This window comes from Punica granatum, chromosome 1, assembly GCF_007655135.1.
Source record: "Punica granatum isolate Tunisia-2019 chromosome 1, ASM765513v2, whole genome shotgun sequence".
NCBI classification, from domain to species: Eukaryota; Viridiplantae; Streptophyta; class Magnoliopsida; order Myrtales; family Lythraceae; genus Punica; species Punica granatum.
Window position 1 is genome coordinate 4,166,877 of NC_045127.1, and position 19,091 is coordinate 4,185,967.

A 19,091-nucleotide genomic window follows, 5' to 3' on the forward strand; every position below is an offset into this window, starting at 1 on the left:
CATTTTTTAAAGGCCGCGGAAAGAAACGTCGTCGTTTAAAACGTCAAAGTCATCAATTTCACAGAGCCTCTTTCCTCCTCTCTTGGTCCTCTCTCTCTCCGTGTCGCCTAACTGAACAGCAGCAGGGGAAGGAGCTGAAGGATCAGCCATGGCCAGTGATCACGAGCCGGCGAAGATCTTACTGCCGTACCTCCAGAGAGCTGATGAGCTGCAGGAGCACGAGCCCCTCGTCGCTTACAACTGTAAGGCCGTGAAAACCCTTCATCCAAGAATCCCTTGTATTCATTCGGAGGTAGCTCGTGCTAGGTCTTGTTTGATTAGTGACGAGCTTCCATTTCTGTTTGTTGTTGTTCTTCTCCCCACCTTGTTTGTCAGGTAGACTGTATGCGATGGATCGTGGTCCGAAGATCCCTGCAGGGGAGCGTACGAAGACCGCCAACGCCCTCTTGAATTCCCTCATCAAACAGCTGGAAAAGGTACCAATCCATCAATCTACCGATCCATTTATATGTCGAGAGTGGGGTAAATGGGATGCAGTATCTGCTTATCGAACTCGAGATTATCTTTGATTGTACTTTTGAGCTGATTCGACCGACATTTCTGGAACTTTAATATTGAAACGATGCGTTTCCATGTAGTTCTACCATTGAAGGTGAATACCGCACGAAGTGGAATTTGTGCTTTCTTCGTGATTCCTGGCCCATTTGCACTGACTAAGGGGTGCTGTGTTGACGTTGCGCAGTTGCCCGATCTTCAAGTGCTAAATTGGATAACTGGGATCCGCTTTGCAGCTGAATATCTCTCAGTTGTTCATGCTGCCTGTAATGCCCATACATTATTTGTAAACTCGTGGCAGTTTTAATAATCCTTTGCTTCAGCTAGATTTCAACTGGGAATTTTATTTTTTTCCTTGGGCTTAAGTTAAAATGACCATCTCTGGTGCTAGTTACATGTCTCAGTATTTCTAGTTCTGCTGATATATTAGCTAGTTTTGGGAGTTAGTGAGCTTCAGATAATTTTTATTTTAACATTACTAAGTGGGAGAACTTCTATGGAGGCTTCATTTGGTTCCAGTAACGATTGCACTGGTACCTAGGCCCCAGATTATTATTTTTCTGAATGACTGGTTGCCTAATATTTATGTGCGGAAAACAATTGGTGGGCTGCAGTTTGCAGTTCAAATTAATTGTCGTGTTGGGCTGCCTGTAATGCCTGCACAGTTTTTCCGTGATCTTGTCAACTTCTGAAGGGTCTTGGATGATTTGTCATAATTATATTTTTCATTAGTGTATTATGTCTCATCTTCAACTTGAGACTTTTGTAGCCGCTAACATTTGCGATATATAATGTCGTGTGGCAGTACAATAGTAAGGCAGCATAGCCAAAATGACTTGGGAGAAACCTTATTTCAATTGCATTGCACTATTTAGCTTCTTGTCTCAGGAGCCTCTCCTCTCTTCCTGCATGCATTACTATTAAATTTGTCATTTTAACTCTTTATGTTGCAAAAATCTTTTTTGGGTAAGAGATGGCTCTGGTCAGACCCGACTGATTTTACAGTAGTGGGGTAATGTAAGATTTTCTTCCTGCCTCTGCCTGATTCAACTCCGTAAGTGAGCATCCGCCATCACAAGAGCTCCCCCCCCGCGGGGTGTTCTAGCTGACATTATGGTCATTTACAGGACAAGAAATCGCTAAATCTTGGGCCCGAAGACAGTTTGCATGGAAGGGTTTGCCTTGAATGTCTTTGCAAAGGCTGATAAACAAGATCGTGCTGGGCGAGCTGACTTGTATGATGCATTCTCTTCCTGATAATATTTAGTTTTCTTTAGAAATTTATTTGTTGGCTTCTTGCTTTTCAAGAATTTTGTGTCCCCCACCTTGGAGATTGTAGCTTCTAGTGGACGCCCTTTTTGCTGCCAAACCTATCTGAGTCATCTTTCTGTGTTAGGCTTTATGAGATCGGGTTGATATATGCATAACTCCGGGACATACCTAGAGATCTTCTATACAACAGGATCACACAATGATGTAGTCTCTTGCATAATGTATTTTTCAATTATATCGGGCTTTTGTTTTCTTGACTTTGTAATGTACGCTATCCCACTATGAACTTGGCTTTAGAATTATGTTATATAAAAAAAAAAAGGAAAAAAAAAGAAAAAAGAAAAAAGAAAAACTGATAAAATGATTCAATAATTGCTCTTCGTTGCCACGCCCGAACCTGGATGTGCCTACACAGCCCATCAAGTGTCAATTATCATGCTACAGTTGTTGATGTTTTGATTCTTCTTGCCTTTTTTGCCAGATTTGGTCTTCGGCCGGATTTCGCAATCCTTCACGAATCATGTCGGGTCTCTACACTTCTTCACGCCATTAGAAGCTTCTCATACAATGATTGATTTATATTATATACACTCAATCAGTCAGCTGAACTAGTAAAACCTTTATCGATCCAAGTGTTTATACAAAGTAGCTAGCAACCGTCGAAGTCCAAGACCTATTATGTCAGTTCTACTTTATGAATCAAATCGTCGAGGATTTTTCTTTTCATACAGCTTGAGCAGAAACAGAAGTATGCAGCTTGGAAAGCAGCAGATATAAGAAAGGCTTTGAACGAAGGAAGGAAGGAAGCCCGTCCCTGGGCCTCCTGCTGGTGAAGATGATCTGTCTGTGCCGCCGAGTACATTTGGTGGATCTTATGTATGTTTCCTGTATCTAGTTCCTTGTTTAGCCTTATTGGTTCTATTGCCCTGCCTATTTGATGTTTAAACTACCATTTTTATTGAACCAAGAAATAATCAGAGGTTGATATCGTTTATGACTGTTAATTCACTTTGCAGGACCTTGGTGTGAATCCAGCACCGGAGCCTGACCTGTCACCTCGGCCTCATGAGAGAATAGGGCGTCAACATTCTGCCAACATTTTGGGATCTCCACCACCCCGCCCTTCTTCCACTCATCCTTCTCACGACTTTCATGCCCATCCTCCTCCTCCAAACACAAAACCAAGATCTCCTCCGATCCACTCTTCTTCCAGTTATCCTTCCCGCGAACTTCATGCTCCTCATCCTCCAAACACACAGCTAGAAAGTTCTACCTATTCTTCGTACTATCAAGAAACCCCTCAACAACACATTCCCCAGAATTACCCTTCCGAGCAGCAACATCAGTCCACGGGTTACTCCTCGGAACAGTTCTCTCGGATCCCACAAATCCCACATAATTATTCCTCAGACCATTATGATTATCTGCCGCAGTCACAGCAGCACATACCGAACAATTACCCGTCTCAGGACAACCCTCCTTACTCCTACCCAAACTACCAATCTTACCCAAGCTTTACGGAGAGCAGCCTGCCATCAGTACGACCCACGATTCTTCTTACTGTCAAGGTCCTGAGACTTCTCATATTCCTTCAAACAAAAGCTATCCCCTGGGTTCCTCAGTATGGCTCTTCCTCCTCTAGCAGCAGAACAAATGGGTATCAAACTTCCCACTTGGACCATTTTACAATGCCTGCGAGCTTCGGCAAAGTTTAACTTGTCCAGTCTGCTGGTCTGTAAGTCACTCCTAATCAATATTCTTCGATATCCAACCGACTCAGGTAGAAGAGCTTCTTTGTGTTTAATTGTACCTTTGTATTTCTTGGTTGATTTGCGGCTGATGATGCGGAGCTCACAAGGATGAACAGCCCGAGGGACAGAGTATTGGAGTGGTTCCTTGGATTGAGCGAAGATGAAGAGATGTGCCTGACAAAGATAGTCATGAGGTACAAGAACGAGAAGCCCGAGGACTGAGACGACACAGGATTCCCATTTAGTGGTAATGTCGCTGCAAGCCATAATACGGAGGTACGGTTGTTCCAAAATTCTGGAGTGTTGTTTATGGTCGGGATTCAATCTTGGCTTATCGAATAACCATCAGTTTCTATCTCGTAAAAACGCAAGATCCCCGGGGGTAGGAATTGGATTGGCCAAATAGTCAATCACTGCCATCGACTGCACGTCCGTCACTGTCTGTGGCAGGCTCGGTTTTGTTTTCTCCAAGATTTTGTCGTAACTAGGAATTAATCTCTCATGTTATGTTTTAGATTACAGGGAATGGTAGCTTCGATGGCTCGGTTACCAACCTTCAGGCGGCGATTCGGGAACCTGGGGAAAATGCTGTATGCGGAGGCTGTCCAAGCCATTGCATCGGACAACAGTATGGGAGTAGTGATACCTGTCAAGGGCTCTAAGGAAGCAGAGTAGAGCAGAGCCCACAAGAGGCAGCCAATGCCTGATAGTCTGGTCAAGGATTGTTCCCCTTTAGTTTGCTCTGCTTTCCACTTAAAACCGTTTCGTTTCCTTCTGTATGTATTTGGTTGTATAATAAGTTACAGAAATGTCGATATACAGAATTTGCTCTTCAATACCAAAACATTAGCACTATGTTCAATCAAACTGTGATCTCTGTCGAGTCGTTGCATGGGCAATTCTTTTGTGTGGAGTCTTAACAAAAAAGATAAGAAACCGGGAGCACCCTGTTTTCTCACGTTGGCAGATTGTGTTCCTCTATTCTTGTTCGGAAGCAACAGCTCGGTGTTGCCGAGAAACCATGGCCGTAGAATGAGATAGAGAGCAGGCCCTAGAAAGGGAACCACTGAGAGCGGGAGAAGCCAAAATCCCTCGTCAAACCTGCCATACAGGTGAAAGTCATTATGTTCTTTGTTCGAACGCATCTAAAATGGTGTAACTTCGGACAGCATAGAAAAGTCATAGGCATGTGACATGGATTTGCACTGCAGTGAAGGTCCCGAAGTGTCACAAATCCCGTTTTCCTCCTCTTTTCAACTCGAAAAACAAGATTATTGCACCAAAATGCACATAGCCACATCAAAACAGGAAAGAACAAACATTGACATTGATAAAACTCCAAGCAGGTTATTATCATTCGACTTCGTCTGCATATAGACTGCAGAAAAATATCCTATCTTGCAAAACAAAGAGAGAGCAAGATTTTCCAATATCGTGCAAAATTTAAAGCTTTAGTGAGTTGGGGGGCAATTCAGTGTCAGACGCTGATAAGAACCAATAAAACCATCATTGTCAAAAATATAATATGTTATCCAAAAAGACAAAAGATTTGTAAACAAAATGATCGAATGGAGTCCTTAATCATCACTAGCAAAAGCGCGAGAAAATACTCTCGCGTTGGCTTGAACATTTGTACGTCCTCGGATATATATATATATATAAACCATATTTTTCTTTTCCCCCTGCCCCTCTTCCTCTTCTTTGCTTCGCTTCGGGTTAAGGGCAGATGGAACATCTCACTACTACTTATGCATATACCCGATAGCATGCCTGTAACTGATCAGCAGGAGCACCTGCTGCTATTTGAGTAAGAATCAATCCATAGAAGTACCTCCCCCTGAACTTTGAGCCTCTCCTCTCCTGGTCACGGCCACCGAGTTCAGTTACAAAAAGACAACAGATCAAAGGAAAGCCACGACATGCACAGCATATACAATACAGATATATTAATACACCTAAACATAGTGTATATCTATATATATCTATATACCGCTCATGTGCAAATCCGAACCTTTCTTTCATGTTAGCTTCAACCTTTACCCTGCACCTCTGCATCTATTTGTAAATGCTATATCTGAGCCTGCGTTAACAGAGAGGAAACTTTTAGTTGATTAATTCATACATAACAAAACACATATATATTATTTATGATAAATGAAGTAATTAGGAAACTCACAGCTTGCCAAGTAAGCTGTCGTCACGGTCATGGAGTTTACGCTGAACATCTACCACAAAATCTGGGTAATGGTTCAAGATGGCGAGGGAAATATCATCCGAGACAAACTGCACATTCTGTTCAAGCCATATACATAGTACGCAAAAATAAGAAAAAAAAATTATGAAATAAAAAATTAAAGAAATCAGTAAGAGGTGAACTTACCTTTTGCACCAGCTGCTCCGGCAAATGCGTGACCACATTCCTTAAAAACCTTAAAAGGCTAAAAGGGTTGCTCGTCGAGTATGTCACCTGTTTGTAATTTAAAGTCCAAGACAACATACTTGTGCTCGAGAATGCTTGATGCCAATTTGGATAATTAAACCGATTAATTACAGAAAAATATGCTTGTTCATCGTTTTGGTCAAGATATTTACGATTTTGAACCAAGTCTACAATGGTTCCCATGTATTCCTGAAGATTCTGGAGCGCCACATGCACCTGGAGCAATTTGTAGCGATTCCTGTTCAAAAGAACGACAAGAAAAATCAGAAAAAAGAATAGATAATTCATGGGCGGTGCAGATAGGGAAAAGTAATACATATCCATACTTCTCATACTATATTTAAAATATGAAGCAGATATATATTGGTGTTTCTCCAAATTCACTTTCCAATACTACCCTTGCATTTTCAATTAAATTCCCATTGTACCCCTCCTCTCCTCGAATAGAATTATTAACTCACTGAAAATAGTACCTGATTTGGGGGTCCCCCAATGCAGCTATGAACTTTGTCATATCCCTAGGCAGACTTCTTTTTCCAAACATTTGCCCAAGAATTTTACCGAGGCAATCGAAATCATTTGTTTTAGCCCGCTCCTGCAGAGTTGAACTACCAGCCAACTTATACAGCTGTAGATTAGCAAATTTGGCTTCGCCCTCCACGACCACCACGTTGTCCATGGTGAACTTCCTCGCATACAGCCTTTTCTCTTCGTGGATATAAATCAGGAGGTGCAGCAATCCCCTTATGATCCTCTTTACATCATCACAAATGTACAAAACTGCTCCATGATAAGGACGTTGTAGACTCGTATTCAGCATCCTATGATTGTGTTTAACCCACTGACTGAGAGGAATTACGTTTGGCTCGCAGAGTACTGTCCGAGCTTGTAGGTTGAATACGTACGAGCGGATGAGATTCGGATGGGTTATGCCGTGAGCCTCCACTAACTCTCCCACATTGTCGTTTTTATCATATTCTCTTAAGGAAATCTTTGTCAAGTGGCGATCTCCTTGGACCCCATCAATCATAACCATTGAAGCTCCTTTGTCTTCAGTATTGACAATATCAACTCGTATACTCTCCATCTCTATCAAGAAGGGAGAATCAATTAGATAATGACGAGGCCGAAAGCTTATAGATCATGCAAAATTCAGGAAACTCAACTCGAATTTAGCAACAACTAGACTGAAGAGATCGGTATGAAACCGATGATGAAATGGAGACAATGTTGCAGAATGAATATCTGCAGTGTATTCACTCATATTATTCATCAGTCAGGCTACACTTATATGGACGCATTCATCTGAATTATTTCCTAGGCATATAAAGTCTAAATGGGAAACAAATAATGTCTAGCCTAAAACAAAAAATACTTCACAAAATTACATGATTTTGGTGATACTCGAGATATGTTATATCGTAATATAGACTAAGGTAGAGGAGAGGAACTACCAGAGGAGATTGTCGGGTTGAGGCAGAAAATGATGAGCAAGGAGGAGGAGGGGACGAGGCTGAGGACGAGATGAGACGACACTAAGCAAGGAGCAGGCTCAGCGGCTCCGACCGAGACCGTGGGTGAAGACGGGGGAGGCCGGCGTTCCGCAGGCTGAGGATGACGAGGTCGGCGTTGAGGTCTCGCTGGGGTTTTAGGGTTTCTTCTGTTGTTGAGACTGAGAAGTGAGGATGACGAGGTCGGCGATGACTCCGTTGAGGCCTTGCTAGAGTTTCTTCCGATGTTGAGACAGAGAGTGGAAAGGAGAGTGGGCGACGAGCGGGAGACTGGAGAGTGACCAGTCAGGAGCACAGTATGTGCAATTTTTTTTAAAAAAAAATTATCTAATAATGTTAGATTTTCTTTTTCATTTTTGCCTTCCTTAATAATTTAATACTAATCTTCTTGTTTTTCTATTTTTGGATTTCATATGGTACGAGAAATGTCGCCGTGAGGGGAGAGAACTTCGTATCGTCTATCCTCGGAACAGTCAGATTGAAAAGCACACTCGAATTTCCTCCAATCCGACGGTCATAGAAATCTTGAAAATTCCATTATATATGTACGCTCAAACAGATATTAATCCTAAATAAAAAAAAAATTGTCGAAAAACCTTAATGCTAGCATAGATATCTTACAAGATTGAGGACTTTGAATTAAAGGAACTTGATGACGAGACATCATAGGCATTTAACTGAGGAATTTCTACCGTTTCAATTTGTTACAACTCAATTGATAACTTGGCGAGCGGAATTCCGCACTGCTTCGTCGAGAAAATTCCATGTTTTTCGGAAGAAGACACATTATCCTAAGAGGGACACCTAATGAAATCTAATACAAAAGCAACTATTACAATAAGCTATTGAGAAGCTGCTATCTGTTTTCGGACTAATGTCACATACAACCTTACAGCCATACTTCCATTGAGGCGCCCAAGTTGAATAAAAAGAGAACCTGCTACGACCAAAAAAAAACAACCGCATTAGAAAGAAGACGGGGCAGAGGAGAACATATGGAAAAACTGAAATCCGAATGACACTTCAGCTTATTGGAATTTGATCGGTTCATAACAGTAGAGAATAACAGAGAAGGCGCGACCGTTCACGCAAGAAACCGGGCTTAAGATAAGAATGCATTTCTAGAATTTCAACTCCAATAGTACCATTTAGTACCTGACAAAGGATTCACCATGCAACTGCTACCTAGGAAACAAATCGTCAGCACCTGTAGTATTATCAGACAGACTTTAACTGGAGACGGCCTGGAAGTGACCTTTAGTTTCGTCATAAAACCATCTGTAAAACAATCATATCCGCCCGTTAGCATTTCAATACTAATTGGCTGTGCCGTTCCCTGATCAACTTCATGGAAGAAGTGACTAAAAGATATACAATAATACAGCGTGCACATAAGTTCAGCTTATTAGTTAAGGCATTACATATGTTCTCCACAATATCGACTTTGTTAGAAGGAAAAAATGGTTAGAAAGAAATAAAGCATATTTAAGCATTAATTACGTACTTGCATAAGAAGACGGGCGTTAGTCCAACATTTCCCTCATGGCTCCGCCTTTCAGTTTCTTCCTTGTACTTGGTTGGATGGAGAACTTCACATGGGCCTCGAATTGTTCCAGCCACGAAAGTCACTTCACGGTTTGATTCAAAAACCTATAGCAGACGAACACAACAGTTCATAAGGCATTCAGAATAGAAACCAATCAATAATATGCCAATCCTGTGTCCCTCAATGATATAACCTGGAAGGATACGTGCCTGAGAATTTATATGGCTTCAGAAAACACCAAAATAACAAAAATCAATCTTCTGAGTGCGACGTGTGACATTGGGGCATAAAAAAAGGTTCTACCAACATGTTATAACCTGGTTGTTTTTTCTATTTCAATTTTGAGTGTCTCAGTAATCAAGTCTGGATCTAATTGTTGACCTGGTAAACATGAAATAAGTAATTACCTCATTAGTTTCTGTAAATGGGCGACCAACATTATCAGGCAAGTCACTAGGAAAGTAACACCTATTAGCCTTTACCCACTTCAGCCCAGTAACTTGGTCTTCCCACATTGCCTGCCACGAAATTCATAGATCTCCTATATCAAAAAGCTAAGGCAACAAAAGCAAGTAGCTCCAAAATATTAAACAATGTCATATAGACTTTCTAATGCTATCAGTAAAGTAATCAATCATTTAACTGTATAAATTAGTCAGGAAACAAGGGGCTCCAAGTCTGTAGAGAATGTTATGAACAATTGCCTGAAGCTTAGAGGGCACCAATTTCGCATTATCGGAATGGAAAAGGGCATGCTGATTCATTGTATACGTAACTCCAGCAATGCAGCAAGAACCATAAAATGCCTTTCCATCAGCTAGCTCAAGAACATCTCCAAGCCATTGAGCGCAGTCTGAGACATCTGAAGGAAGACCAGTATTCTCTGTACCCGCTACATCAGCAACAAGACTTGGACCAGGATCTTGCTGTCCTGCATCTGCATCATCTTGCTTTGTATCACTTCTAGTGTTAGAATCAATATCGTCTTCACGAGATTTTTCTTGCTTGCCATCTCCAGTATTAGAACCAGCATCATCATCTCCACACAACTTTTCTTCCTTTGCATTGTTTCCAGCATTGGAATCAACATTTTCTTCTGCACAAGACTTCTCTCCCTTTGCATCGGATCCAGTACTAGTATCAACAATTTCTTCTGCACGAGGCTGCTCTTGCTTTGAATTAGTTACAACATCGGAATCAACATTATCATCCGTGTAAGACTTTTCTGCCTCTTTCCTTTCTGTGTTGCTGTTTTCACATGTTTCCAAAGCAGTTCCAGCACACTCTGCTGTATCTTTGCCTTTCTTATCAAATGGATTCTGCAGCGACGAAGAAAGTTCAGATTCATTGGCAGGAGTCTCAGACTTTGCTTGGGAATCTGGTCTTGCTTCACCACTAGATGGTTCACATTTATTCATGTGCCTATTGAACGAACCATCTGGAGAACCAGAAGCTGAGCTAACAGATGTGATGGAATTGCTCGCAGCACATTGAGAAGAAGGCTTCTCTTGCATTTCTTCTCTAACAAATGGATTGTTCCCCTGCATCTCTCTTCCCTTCAACAATTGGACGTCAGAGAAAGACTTAACATGATTGTTGCTGACAGCAGCCCCAGCAGCAGGATTATGTGATCCGGAGCTCTCAATCGATGTCACCTTCTGCTGATTGACTTCTGAATCAGTTCCCACTTTTTTCTCAGAAGATGACTGAACAGCACTGGCATTTGCGGTCACTTTTGGTGCAGCCATATTTCTCATGACACGACCATATTTAGGAGGCAAAGGCTTCCCGTGGCTTAGTGCAAGACATTTCTGGCAATGCCACTCAACCTTCGGAATACCTCTCTGATTCTGAGATTGCAGGCATTTTAAGTGGTATCCCTTTTCACAAGCATCGCAAAGGAGCACACTTTCCACATCATTGATCGTAATCTGACAGATCTGGCAGGCTAAAGCCTTATTCATGTACTCCCTTGAAGGAGGAGTCCAGGTGGGGTGCTCAGGAAGCTTTGGAGGTAAAAACTTCTGAACAATTTTCGCAATCTCATAGTGATTGGAATAATTCGAAGGTGCAGCAGCAGTAACACCCTGCAGTGGCTGGTGATGCACACCAGGTGGTGGACCTGATGCAGCTCTTGTAATATGTTGTCTACGGGTTTGGTCTCTTGCTGCTTGCAGAGGCGCTGGTGATATCATCATACTAGAAGCTTCCTGAACCTTGCCTGGCGTATGATTAAGTACATTCTTTTCTGGTCCAACTCTGTTTAATGAAGTTGGTTGTGCTTGTACAGGCCATGTGGGAGCATTCACCGATGGCTGAGTTAAAGATGAACTTGCTGCAAGATTACTTACAATAAGACACGCCAATTAAAGAAATAAAAAGCAAAACAAGAGGGTCTTCCATAATAGAAAAATAACGGTAAGGCCATCCTTTGACAATCATGCAAGTATTTAGTAAGTCAGGGTGAAATTCATTCTGTAACACGGGTATGCCCACAGATAGAACCGGAGAGGTCATCAAACAGAAAGCTTGGTAAAATTACCTTGTACTACCGATGTACCTTGTACAATTGATGTTCTGGATGGAATAGATCCAATTTCAACCACATCCGGTGGTCCTTCAACTTTAGGCACGGCTACTGAAGAAGAATCCTTAACTGAATGGCCAACAGGTAATGCACTGGAAATTGTAGATGTCCTTGCTTCACTTGGGCCAAAGTGATATGTCATAGATGTAGAATTTCCCGCACAAAAATTGGCAAGGGTTGATGAAGCAACATTTCCCAGAGATGGAGAACCCAAAATACCTCCAGCAGAGATTGGTGGCTGGCTGGGTTTATCTGATTGAAATGTGCGTGCCGGTAATGTTCCCCGATTATTATCAGTTCCCACACTGAAGCTTCCTTGCAATGGGTGAGACATATATGTAGTGGTGTGGATAGGATACTTCTTCGATTCTTCCATCTAATTGAAAAAAGGCGTGAACAGCATACATTTAGGATTTAAACGTAATGTTACTTGGAAAACAGCATCTCGGACTATCCAAAAGAAAATCTATCCCAATATATAGCACCAAAACTGTATACAGTTATCATTTTTAAATTCTTCTAATATCTTTACCTAAAAATTCCATCAATCGGAGCAAACCTTGTACTCCATATACCCAGCTACGGCATCTCAATAGAATATACCAAATGGTAGAAGTAAAGGGATATCTGAATGGTCTATACTCGGCAATTAAATCAAACATCCCCTTCTTTCTAGGTCCTTTCTCTATTTAAAACGGCAGACATGAACTTCTTCCTCATCCTTCTTAGCACTTCATTTGTTCAAAACATACCCTACTCAAAATCTCATATTTCCCACGGAAACACATCGAACTACCGACTACTCAACCAATGACCATGACTATTACACAGTCAAACCGACACAAAAGAACACAACAGAAAGCGTATACCTTTCTCCGAGTAAAAGCAAGCTTCTCAGCTATCGACAACTTGGGAACCTTGAACCCCAACCGCTGATCTCTAGCCTTCCCATTGAGCCCCAAATCCTCAATCACACGCCCGACCGCATCCCTACCCACAATATCCTTGGGCTGTAGGGTTTCGCAGATGGCAGCAAGCTTCTCCCTCGCCTCCGCCATAAGCCCGAGCTCCACCTCGGTGGGATCCCTCCCGCCTCGCATCCTCCCCATAGCCGACAAGACCAGCACGATCTCCGCCACCCTGCCCAGGTCCCCAGCTCCACGGCGCGGCTTCTTCGGCGAAGGCGGGGTCGGCTCCGCGTCCTCCCCATCGGAGACCCTTCTCTTGTCCCCGGCACCAGGCGACGGAACACCCTCTGGGATTTCCGGTTCAGGGGCTTCCATCTTCGGAGAGGGGGCGGCCTCCGGATCCATAATAGCTCGCAGGAGGACCTGCGGCAGAGACAGAAAGAGAGTGAAGACATGAGAAGAGGAGAGAGAGAGAGAGAGAGAGAGATGGAAAGAAGGACTTCGAAATGTTTGGGGCGGGGGAGATGAAAATGGAGGGTGTTGAAGGTTAAAGTTTGTACCTTTTGGCGGGTAAAGGCCTCGTTCGTGTAAAATTTGAGCGTTGCGAGCGAGAAATTGCGATGCCGCGGATGTACACAGCGATAGAGTGGAGAGAGAGAGAGAGAGAGAGAGCGAGAGAGACGAGATGGGATTGCAGCGGACCGGTCCAATGGGGGGAAAAAATTAGGGCACGGGGTTCGGCCAATTTGGGGATTTCGCCTTGTCCCAGTAAACGGCTCCGCGGTGCGTACAGTGACCGCTCGCAGACCGCCACGTCGGATATGTATTTATTGGGGGGGGAAAAAACTAGCTGCCAAAAATAAAGTTTTGGTACCACTTTCTTTTTTTGAAAAAAGCATGATAATTACCATGTATGGATTTCTCCAACACTATTCAGTTGTCAAATTTCTTCGATATGCACTTTAGAATTCGTACGGACTGTTAATTTGAGCCTGATTGGACTATTAAAGAATAAAATTATCCTAATCGTGAACTTTTTAGATCTTATTAATGAATAATAGGATTTTTTTTTCGGCCACATAAATAACATACGTTGAATCACCTGCGATCAATTCCGGTTAGTCCAATACTATCATTTTACGACATTTTACAGCATACGCTTGTCCATGCAGTTGGAGATTAATTAAACTTATGCACAAATTTGTCCTCGGCTACAACCCTTGGTTCATATCGGGAAGCCAAAAGCATATGTCATCTCACTTAACGGCGATTCATTTTTTTTCAATTTCTCTATGCCGGCTATTGCTTATTAGATATTACACGACTGAAAAACTTAGATGGTGTTTGATTACCACAAATAAGTGTTTAAATTAATTTTTTTTGCACTCAATATAGTTCGGCTTTATGATTAACAAAAAGAAGATGACTTGATTAGATAGATTTAAATCAATAAAGCACCTAATGAATTAAATAATTAAAAATCTACTTATTCCCGTAGTCATGCACCCATTTTTATTAATTTGCAGCAAAGCCCCAAAAGCTTTTCGTAATTGCAGAATAGTCCTATCTGGGTACGCACCCGATAAGAGGAAGAGAGAGGGAGGCAAGCATCGGCCACTGAGAGGGGGCGACCGAGGCTCCTACCCTATCTAGGCCATCACTTCCTTAGACGAGGTTAAGATCGCCAACGACCTTGTTGGGGGCAATGATGGCCGAAATCGGAGCCATCACTGCCCCCTGATGTCTTGATGCCTGCAACTTCCCTTTTTTTATTTTCCTTTTTTCAGAAAATATTAAAATAATATGAAAATGCTGAATCAAAATTGAAATTAAAAAAAAAAGAGAGAGAGAGAGTCCGAGGTAACTATAAAATCCCAACTTTTATTTAAAATTTTAACACTTACATTAAGTGCTGAAATTTCAAGTCCAAACAAACACAACCTTATTCATTTAAAAAAAAAACCCTTATTTTTCCAAAGTCCAGAGCCAAAAAATAAAACACCCGACGGGACAGGCAGGGATGGTAGTGATAAAAATCCTCTCTTTATGTGTTCTTCATTCCACAAATTTTCTATGGAAATTAACTACCGTAAACATCATCATCATCTCTTCATCAATCAAACAAAAATGGTGGGGTTTTCAATTGAATCAACCAGCCTTCATCACACACAACGAAGGAACTATGGATACATACAATTGAAAATAAAACATCACGGATGGGTAGAGAAAAAGAGGGGGAAAAAAATAAAAATGGAAGGCACTCTCTCAATAATAGCAGTGACCCGGAAGCAGTCCCGACTTCGGTGTGGAGACATTCGTAGAGAGGTCAGACAACCATCTCCATGTTACAACTCACTGCATCATCTTCATGATCCGAGAAATTTCGGCTATCTCGAGTGGGAAGAAAAGTCTGAGCTCTGAAGAATCACAAGAAGTAATCTGGTGCGGGCTTCTTGGCAGGGGCCCCTCTCGATTCCTGCACACCATTAGAAAATAATGATTACCGACAAGAAACCGGAACCTTGAAATATTATTTCTTTAGTTTGAAGTTGAAGAACTTCCATCAATTCAATCTAAAGGGGAATAGACATGCACGAACCTGCGGAGCGGCATCAAACACCCGAAATTGCTTGTTCAAGTTCTCATCGAGCTCAAGAATTGCAGCTACATTACCACACCTACAGCACATGCAACGGGGAGTGAGACCTGGAACTTATATAATTACTATGAGTTGACTATATCTTACCTGTAACAGTAGTTTGGGGCGGACCACACTGTGACTATTTGGTTGTTAAACATCCACTTATATCCTTCCATCACAAGTTGGTGTGCTCGGCATATGTAATCGACATTGTTCGAGTGGTTAAAAGACGTGACAACACTGCCACCAAATAAGAAACCCGCACCTCGCGGACTCAGGCCCCACCCATCAACCGTGTCCTCGGGATCAGACCACAACAGATCACACATGGCACCATCGTGAGGCACTTCTTGCTTCCGATCAATTATTCGGATCTGAAAAGCATAAAGCATGAATATATATAGAAGCTGTAACATAAAGAACAGAAGTAGCCAGGGGTTATATGTGAATGATCTGTTCTTCATTAATTTATTGTTCATAGCCATCCTAGAAGACCCAAAACATCATGGATACTAGACCCAGAAAAAACAACATGGTATCAGGTCTTACATTTGCGTCTTCCACTCTTTGAAGATCTCCCAGTTATTCAATTTCTATTTGCAGAACCTAAATTATTCTACTGGCTCTACCATGAAGCGAATGCCCTACCACAAGTAAAAAGACAACAGTTGCAGGTCTATACTAGTATTCTCAATTAGAAGATATGGACAAAAAGTCAAGATATGCAGGGATGAGTTCTCTTACCTGGTCTAGTGTCGATATGGCAGGAGAGAGACCACCATGGACACTGAAAACCTTGTTCTCGATGAGCGCAGACAAACTGTAATACACATTATAATTAAAATCTACAAGCAAAACTGCTCATCATAGCTTAACCAATTCCGATATGCAACAATAAATAGTCTGTGCAAAAGAATGCCCACAAAAACAACATATAACAATTTGAAATATTTGTAATGCTGCAGCACAATCAGTAGCAACAAATACTTCAAAATGCCTTGACTTTCTAAAGCATAAAAGAATGACAAACCTTAGATAATCAAATATATCAGTGCAATATCTCCAAACGTTCGCCGAGCCATATTTTCGCAGGCACTCATCGTAGAAACCATATACCTATACAACGCAATAACAATGTAAGCATACTGAATATACATAAGATACAAAGAACAAAAGCATAAATTAACTAAAAACCTCTGGTGAAAAATAATATAGAATGTGGGTTCACCTGTGTAATCTGCCGACTTTCATGGTTTCCTCTGATAAGTGTTATTCGATCAGGGTATCTGACCTAAATGCAGATATAACATGGTCAAGAGAAAAATAAACATAAAGATTAAAATGGCAATGAAGAAAAACAGAAGATAGGAATCCAGATCATGCATGCAAAATCGCAACTAATATTTGCCATGGAAAGTGCAAATGAAGCTGAGATGAATTTTCACCAACACCCACTGTACAGTCCTGAAAAGATTATAAGCCATCAAGAATCTATAATGATCGTATGAGATCTCCTCAAACATTCAAGGAACTCATGAAACTTTTGTGACATCACTCCAGCAACCAAATGGAAGATTGGTGGATTCAGTTATATGCAACAATTTATCATCAAAATAGAATGTTGTTTGTGCACTGGCACAAGTGCTTGTTTGAATAATTGAACTACACAGAGCAGGCAGCTGAAAAATGAAATCCAAACCACCCCGTCCTCAGAGGAACAAACACTTGTCCTCGTATAAGTTGTAACCCAGAATTAGAAGGTCACAAAGTGCACCTCAGAAGAAGGATCCAGTCAATGTCAACTTTGCAAACGAGATTGGCGTGATTCATGAAAAGAAGTGGAGGGACAAAAATGTAAGCTCATAAAGCAAAGGGAAACCTATACTATAATTGGAGCAAAAAATTATCAGTTCTGGAAAGAAAGCAGATGCATCATTGAAGAACAAAAAGCAGCTTGCATGGGAGAGGAAAGGATATCAATGATTTACCTTCAGAGCAAGTAGAAGGAGGAACGTCTCGACAGAATAAAACCCCCTGTCAACAAAATCCCCCAAAAATAAGTAGTTGGTCTTCGGGCAGTCGCCTCCGACTTTGAAGAGCTCTTTCATGTCATAGAATTGGCCATGAATGTCCCCGCAAATCTGCGCAAAGACTGCATAAGTTCAAGATTCAAGAGCCTCAAAATCATTCAAGTCATTGCACCAGAAGCTGAACCTAGAACAGCATACAAAACAATCACTTTCTTTCCAAGTTCAACCCCACCTAAACACCCGAAATGGAATCAAAAGTTCCGAAATTTTACATACTAAAGAACGACCACGAAGAAATCGGTGCCTGCTATTATCTCATTGGGCGTGAACAACAATGAGGTGACTGAACCTGAACATTGCATAGAACGCTTTCTCTATCATGCCGTTCTTGTGCGTGTGAGAGATTAGGATTAGGTCGAAACATCAAGAAGTGGAACAATAAGACACCAAGAGAGCACCCGATAACCAATTGCCTATCAAGAAATCGAAACCCCAACTGAGAACCGACTAGTCAAGCAAACCCCACAAGACCAAAGGAAGCAAGTAGCTGTCTGCCCTACTGCTCTACTGGCAGAAATTCAATGGAAGAAGAAACAAGGCACTGAATTAACTGAAAAGGGGGAAGATTGAAGTGAACGTAGGTAAACACTGAGTGACTGAGTGAGATAGAAGGGGAAAGGGGATTACAGTTACGGGGGCATCTACGCGCTGGACGTTGCTCTCCTCGACAAGGATTTCCATGGCTTTGAGGCAGAGAGCCTTCACCTCCGACTCCTTGAGCGGCTCACACCTCTTCAACTGCTCTATCTGTCTGTCCAGGTCCGACATCTCCCTCTCTCTCCCCCACCTCTCTACCTCTACCTCCCCCACCTCACGCTCCCACCCTCTCTCTCTCTCTCTACAGTCCTTCCTCTTTCTCTCTCTAGAGACGAACCCAGTCGATCTGCGACACACAGTCGGTTCACTCCTCTCTCTCTCTCTCTCTCTAACCACAGCTGCTACTGTGCTGTTCTGTGTGAGCTACGTGGTCTCCAATTTCTTTATTTTTTCCTTTTCTTTTTCCCTTATTATTCATTAAGAATCAGGGAAATTAGATTTCCCTTTTTTCTTGTGCTCTGTATGTTGATGGATTAAAATTTAATTGATTCCGACTAATTCATATTCGAGACCCAATAATGAACAAAACTCCCCCAAACATTAATTTTCTTCATTCCCAAGCTTATCCCAAACTTTATTTAAAAGAATTAAGTGTCAAAATACATGAATCAATTTAGGTTATTTATTAATTATATTTTTTCCTTAGTCAAACTCAATCAAATTTCACTTAATATATTTCGAGAGCTTAACAGTCCGTTTAGAATCCTCCAAAACACAAAAATTCAATTCATTTCACGAGAGTTCAAATGAAATATGCTGTTTGGAATCCAAATGACACCAGATTTGCTTTAAAAATGTAAGATTTACATTGGAATTTAAATCGGCCTAAAATCAACAAGATTTAGTCAGAATTCAATTCATTTGGAACTAACAACTTTAATTTCAAATTTTGAAAACCTTTGCTAATGAATTCCTACATTTTAAATGCATTCCATACAAGATATAATAGTAAAAAAAAATCAATTTTTCCACACTTGATTTTATTTAAAATACCAAATTTATTTGAAAAACTTAAAACAGTTTTTTTTTAATGCTGAGCTCCAGTTGGCCCATTGGACTGTTAAGCTAAGATCAATCAGTCCCGATGCTTCAAATCTCGACGTTTCTGTCCGGGGAAACTCGGATTTTGGCATCCTTGTGATCTCGATTCGCTAGCAACACCCTTTAAGATTGTGAAAGAAATCGAGATACTC

The 19,091-nt window shown here is 41.5% G+C and overlaps 4 protein-coding genes across 9 annotated transcripts; 1 reads left to right on the top strand and 3 right to left on the bottom strand.

Moving 5' to 3' along the window:
- The first annotated feature begins 7 nt into the window (after positions 1–7).
- LOC116211882 (protein HOMOLOG OF MAMMALIAN LYST-INTERACTING PROTEIN 5-like) lies at positions 8–4,445 on the top strand. Its single transcript, XM_031546417.1, is given in 8 exon segments — positions 8–242; positions 376–476; positions 1,683–1,723; positions 1,725–1,790; positions 2,309–2,349; positions 2,559–2,703; positions 2,844–3,854; positions 4,094–4,445. Coding segments are annotated over 6 exon segments (348 nt in total). The 5' UTR covers positions 8–148; the 3' UTR covers positions 2,564–2,703; positions 2,844–3,854; positions 4,094–4,445.
- Positions 4,446–5,055: 610 nt separating this feature from the next.
- On the bottom strand, positions 5,056–7,829 carry LOC116211831. The gene is made up of 6 exons (XM_031546362.1): positions 7,473–7,829; positions 6,492–7,107; positions 5,959–6,256; positions 5,755–5,870; positions 5,590–5,658; positions 5,056–5,438 (listed from the first exon to the last, which is right to left on the bottom strand). Exons 2-5 carry the CDS (start codon positions 7,103–7,105, stop codon positions 5,634–5,636), a joined length of 1,053 nt encoding a protein of 350 aa, XP_031402222.1. The 5' UTR covers positions 7,106–7,107; positions 7,473–7,829; the 3' UTR covers positions 5,056–5,438; positions 5,590–5,633.
- A 333-nt stretch (positions 7,830–8,162) lies between these two features.
- Positions 8,163–13,364, bottom strand: LOC116211765. 4 transcript variants are annotated; one of them, XM_031546300.1, is made up of 8 exons: positions 13,131–13,364; positions 12,532–12,993; positions 11,618–12,038; positions 9,780–11,410; positions 9,483–9,593; positions 9,034–9,179; positions 8,685–8,807; positions 8,163–8,466 (listed from the first exon to the last, which is right to left on the bottom strand). In XM_031546300.1, exons 2-7 carry the CDS (start codon positions 12,973–12,975, stop codon positions 8,759–8,761), a joined length of 2,802 nt encoding a protein of 933 aa, XP_031402160.1. In that variant the 5' UTR covers positions 12,976–12,993; positions 13,131–13,364; the 3' UTR covers positions 8,163–8,466; positions 8,685–8,758. The 4 variants fall into 4 exon arrangements, with proteins under 4 accessions (XP_031402160.1, XP_031402148.1, XP_031402142.1 ...); XM_031546288.1 differs by having other exon boundaries at positions 11,636–12,038; positions 13,131–13,291; XM_031546282.1 differs by having other exon boundaries at positions 8,675–8,807; positions 13,131–13,291.
- A 1,230-nt stretch (positions 13,365–14,594) lies between these two features.
- Positions 14,595–18,509, bottom strand: LOC116214598 (serine/threonine-protein phosphatase PP-X isozyme 2). Of its 3 annotated transcripts, none has more exons than XM_031549985.1 (8): positions 17,929–18,381; positions 17,200–17,363; positions 16,440–16,502; positions 16,242–16,327; positions 15,956–16,031; positions 15,317–15,585; positions 15,170–15,248; positions 14,595–15,046 (listed from the first exon to the last, which is right to left on the bottom strand). In XM_031549985.1, exons 2-8 carry the CDS (start codon positions 17,317–17,319, stop codon positions 14,996–14,998), a joined length of 744 nt encoding a protein of 247 aa, XP_031405845.1. In that variant the 5' UTR covers positions 17,320–17,363; positions 17,929–18,381; the 3' UTR covers positions 14,595–14,995. The 3 variants fall into 3 exon arrangements, 2 of the variants coding, with proteins under 2 accessions (XP_031405845.1, XP_031405840.1); XM_031549980.1 differs by having other exon boundaries at positions 17,200–17,352; positions 17,929–18,357; XR_004158285.1 differs by lacking the exons at positions 14,595–15,046; positions 15,170–15,248 and adding an exon at positions 15,761–15,855 and having other exon boundaries at positions 15,445–15,585; positions 17,200–17,352; positions 17,929–18,509.
- Between the last annotated feature and the right edge of the window lie 582 nt (positions 18,510–19,091).